Consider the following 5,241-nt stretch of genomic DNA (forward strand, 5'->3'; position numbering starts at 1 on the left):
GTATTTTTATACTGTCATGATTTTAACATTTTGAACATTATAATATTGGCATTAATTGTTTCATATTGATGGTGTTTTAATATTGAACTGTATATGTTGTTAAAGTGCAATTGCCTTCTTTATTGTTGAGATTAAAAAAATATTCTAATCAACATATATATATCTCTGTTGTTTCAATTTAAAATTGATTTATTTACATTCTTGAAATTTAAAAGTTCATTTAATGATATTGTTTATATTTCATAAGCTGAGTAATTGAGAATGTAAAATTAGTATGAGGAAACTAAAATGAGTTGTGCATCGGACATGACACTAATACATACTAATGAAAATAATTTAAACCAATAAAAAGCTCAACAAATTTTGTATTCCGCAAGAAGGTAAAAATGGAAACATCATTATTTTGATATAGAGGCAATAAAACAGCCTGTAATAAAAACAGGGGGGAAAGAAATAAAGACTAACTAAAAAAGTTGATAGCTTCATCAATTGTTGGACGCAATGCTTTGAAGATATTTTTGTAGGCAGCTTCAGATGGGTGTACGGAATCAAAGAATATATATTTCGATCGGTCAGGGCAAATATAACTCACCGGATTGCACAACATTGTCATTTCTAATAATCCTGAGCCGCAACAACCCTTATCTATATTCTCGAATCCTGCATAATTATAACATATTTACATACTATCTTCTACATGCATATATATCTATGTATAATTCTATGTAGGGTCTTTTTTCCTTAAGATCGTGATTAAAATGCAAATTGAGAACCATATCAATTTTTCGATTCATCAATATCAATTGATATCACAAAAGTTTCTGACTTAATATGTTTTTGTGATATCAGTTTCCTAATTTATGAATATTGGAAGGATTTGATGATATTGAAAGTAATCAATTAATATGTTTTATAATGTCAACTGATATTAATGAATTAATAAAATTGATATAGTTACCGATTTTCATTTTAGTTTAATTCTTTTGACCACAACTTTATATATATATATATATATATATGGGGGTGTGATAAAATGCAAACTCTCTAAAATACAAACTATACAAACTTTAATCATACTCACTTAATACAATTAATCAACGGTTAATATAAGAGATTTTTCTAATGTCAACATTTTGACATCGAAAAATCAGAATTTGGACACCCCCGTCGACAGAATTTGTACACTCCGTACATCCCCCGGTGACATAATTTGTACATTCCGTTGACATCGACCCCCGGTGACATAATTTGTACAGTCCGTTGACATAATTTGTACACTCCGGTGACAGAATTTGTACACTCCGGTGACATAGTTTGTATAGTTTGTATTTTAGAGAGTTTGTATTTGATCACACCTCTCTCTCTCTCTCTCTATATATATATATATATAGGGAGATGGTCAAAATATAACTAATATTAAGTGTATAACTAGAGAATAAATGTTAACCATTAGATCAAAATGATCTAGTTCACTATATGGGCGATTTAGTTCACTATAAGAGTGATTTAGTTCACTACGTACATGAAAGAGTGAACCAAAACACCATTATAGTGAAGTATTTACTTTGTGAAGGATTTAGTTCACTGTAAAGGCGTTTTGGTTCACTCCTTCATGTAGTGAACTAATTCACTCTTATAGTGAACTAAATCGCTCTCATAGTGAACTAAATTCGTGTTCTCTAGTTATGCATTTAAGTAGTGGTTTCCCTAGATCACCACTCATACAATCTTGCAGTATTTTCTAATTTTATTTTAATACTCCATTATCATCGAATTTGAGTAAATCTATACACAGGTAAATGGGATGTGATTAGTTGCTAACAATTTGTTAATTGTTAACTGCTAACTATGTCAACATGAAGACATTGTATGCTAACTAAATTTTATTGACATACAAATGTTTTTGTGTTGATATGTAAAATAGATGTCAAAATGAAGACATTTGTATGTCTACAAAATTTTGTTGACATACGAATGCCTTCGTATTAACAACTATACCATATGTTATTAATATAGCTAGCAATTATTAATTTAAGATAGTTAGAAACTTAACAGGATCACTTGTAAAGGAGAGTAACTTTCAACAAATTCTCTCATTTTCATGTTATTCTCTTGACCTTGTTTTTCTTATATTATTTCTCAAAAGAACCTGATTTATTAATGAGTTTATTCTTCTTTTGGATATTTCCGTGCTACTTTTAGAAATTGAGTCATAATATCAAATTAGTTAAAGTTAATAATTTGAACAACAAATTTCCCATTCAATTTTAGCTTTTGGAAACCCTAGAAGTGAAAAAGTTGTTACTTTTAATGTTATGCTAAATAAAAAAATTTAACATGCTAAATTGATCATACTCACCAAACTTGCTAGGGTCCTTGACCATTTCAACCATGGGTTTGTATGTATCGACATAAAAGATTCTGAAATTATCCGATTGAATTTCATCGATTGCCTTCACGAACTTCTTGTTGAATTTCATGGCATCGGCCGACATAGACTCGTTGCAATTGCGTTCGAACATGCCACCCTCACCGGGGTTTACAGTGACGACGGCTGGAGCGCATCCGATTTTCGACAGCCCCACCACCGCTATATTCCTCGCCCCGGCCTTCCTTAGATCCTTCATGCACAAGATTCAACACAAAAATCCAAGATTATAATTAGGAAAAGAGATGTAGAAAAACAATTTTGCTTTAGAAAACAATTTTGCTACATACGTGAAGAAATTCTTTTGCATATTCTACCATTTTGTTGAGGAAACGGTCGACGCGTTCATCCGTTCTAAACATGGATGAATATAAACCAATAAATATGTCATTAGATCCTGCGCTTACTACAAATACTGATTTTTCAATCAAACTTTTGGTTTTCTTTTTGCCTAGCTTCTTTGCAAGCTTGGTTGTCAACTCTCTGAAATTTTCTACTTGTTTTTTTATAGTGATGACACCCTGCAATATTAATAAAAACACGTTCAACTTCGTTACATAAAACGAAGTAGAGATTTAATATAAGATAAAATACAATAGGATTAGGATTAAATTAAAGATAGGGGTGAAGGTGAGATGAAGGCAGGACATGATACATTTATATGGGCCGAGCTTTTAAGAAAAATATAATTGAACAAGCGATAAAATTAGTCATGGCCTTTAGTAACAAGTAATCAACGCAACTGAACAACTTTATACTATATTAAATAATAATTAAAAAGGTTTTTGTGAATAAAAGCTATGTTCTTATAAATATTGATATTACTATTTCGTATCATTTCAATTTATGGGGAGTTTAGCACTTTTATATGTATGTAAATAGGTTTTATTTTATTTTAATTCTACGTCTTCTACTCATTCTAGATTTTTGCACATATAAATACAAATATTATACCTAAACTAAAAGTTACAGTAAAAATAAGATAAATTTCATACTCTCTCTCATGTCTCATCTTACTATCACTTTTCTTTTTAGGTTGTAAATATTAGATTGATTTTTTAATATAATTAAACTACTACAAGTGTATCACTTAATTAAAGAACTGTTAATTAATTTTAATATATTAATTAAATAATTAAATTCTAACTTAAAATAAAAATAGTGTAAATTGTATGGGAAGAGCAAAAATAGAAAAGTGTGTCGTTTCTTAAAAGTGGAAAATTTTGAAAAGGGAAATGGACCTAAAATTGGTAAAGTTAGTGAATTATGTGGTCTATTTCTTAAAATGGAGAGTTTCTATTTTTAGGAAATGGACCAAAAAGGAAAGAATTTATATTTTTAGGAAACAAAGGCAGTATTCCATAAAAACTCAAATAAAATATTTACTTTTGAGTGATTAAATCATAATTCCTCCGTCCACTAAAAACATGGACTTTAGATATGACACGAGTTTTAATGAGAAATTGATAAATTAAGAAAAAAAGAGAAAAGTAAATGTTGTATTGTTAGTGGATAGTAATACTCAGCTTATTAGTAGTGTAATGTATGGTAAAATGTTTCCAAAAATAGAAAGTGGAGTGATTTTTTAGGACGGACAAAAATGATAAAACTAAACTACTTTTTTGGGATAGAAGGAGTACACTACTTACCAACGAGTTAGAGGTTCGCACGTCGAATCCAGAGCCGCCAGAGGCGAATGAAACTCCCGTCATTAGCTCCTCGATCGAGAGGTTTGTCTGCGCATACGCCGGCACATACTCTTTGAGCCCAGTATACGCAGCTGAAATTTTTCTCAAACAAAAACAAAAAAATTAAAAAGATTTATTGACATATGTGATGCACACTATAAAAATAAAACTCGCCTATCAAATCAGTGACGAGGCGACCGTTGCTAAATCTCCCCGTCGCCTTTTTGTTGGGAAAATCTATTCCATAAGGCCGGAAATTGCTCTTCAAAACGGTCATAACGTTGTTGTTGTTGCCCGCATCAACTGTCGAATCACCAAATACGAAAATCGCCGTAAGGCTATTATTGAATGGCCGGTGCAGTTTTCCTTTACCGGCGGCCAGAACCATTGCCGGAAAATAAAAAACGGCGAGAATTAAAAGACCATGCATTTCGCAAGGAGACCACATTGTTGTGGAATTATATTATTTTTTACAATTACTATCTAGTTAGATCAAGAAAAATGAATAGATTTATAGTGAATTTTGGGTTTTTTTTTGTTTTAGGTTTGTGATTTAGTGTGATGTGAAGTATTTAGATTGTTTAAATTGGTACACTAAATTGTCGCCTAACGTCATTCTAGAGCACCAAAGGCGCTCCAAAATAAGCGCCATTTTTAGTCGCATCACTTTCCATTTGTTTATCTAATCCTTTTTATAGTTATAATCTAACATAATTTCAGTTTTTATTTGATCTTTGTTTATATAATAAAGGATGATAATATTCCTGCCTAAGTATACTAATTGTCGTTAGTTTTAATTTACTATGTTAACGTTAATTAATCTAAAAATGGAGCAAAAACCAAATAATGGTACAATGGACAATTTTTATATATACCGCAAATTATTAACTTTGCAAAGTGGGTAACAATTCTCTATATCAAGAATCCCTCTTAACACAATTAGAATAGTAATGAAGATCTAAGTTAAGTAATTTTTTACTCCCTTAAACTCACTAACATTAATCTTTTGTCTTCTTGTGTCGGTCGAATCAAGAGAAAGTTGACACACTCCTTGCCAAATGTTTAAGTGTTCTGACTTTTTCCTATGATTACATTTCAATAAAATGTTTGATCAAGCATGCGCTT

General features: G+C 30.7%; 1 protein-coding gene across 1 annotated transcript; it reads right to left on the reverse strand.

The window, feature by feature from the left end:
- Window positions 1–460: 460 nt before the first annotated feature.
- LOC121786653 (GDSL esterase/lipase At5g45960-like) lies at window positions 461–4,619 on the reverse strand. The gene is made up of 5 exons (XM_042185287.1): window positions 4,291–4,619; window positions 4,078–4,208; window positions 2,719–2,949; window positions 2,360–2,621; window positions 461–660 (listed from the first exon to the last, which is right to left on the reverse strand). The coding sequence occupies exons 1-5, from the start codon at window positions 4,562–4,564 to the stop codon at window positions 461–463; spliced, it is 1,098 nt and encodes a 365-aa protein (XP_042041221.1). The 5' UTR covers window positions 4,565–4,619.
- Between the last annotated feature and the right edge of the window lie 622 nt (window positions 4,620–5,241).

The sequence above is a fragment of the Salvia splendens genome, chromosome 22 (genome assembly GCF_004379255.2).
Source record: "Salvia splendens isolate huo1 chromosome 22, SspV2, whole genome shotgun sequence".
Taxonomy (NCBI): Eukaryota; Viridiplantae; Streptophyta; class Magnoliopsida; order Lamiales; family Lamiaceae; genus Salvia; species Salvia splendens.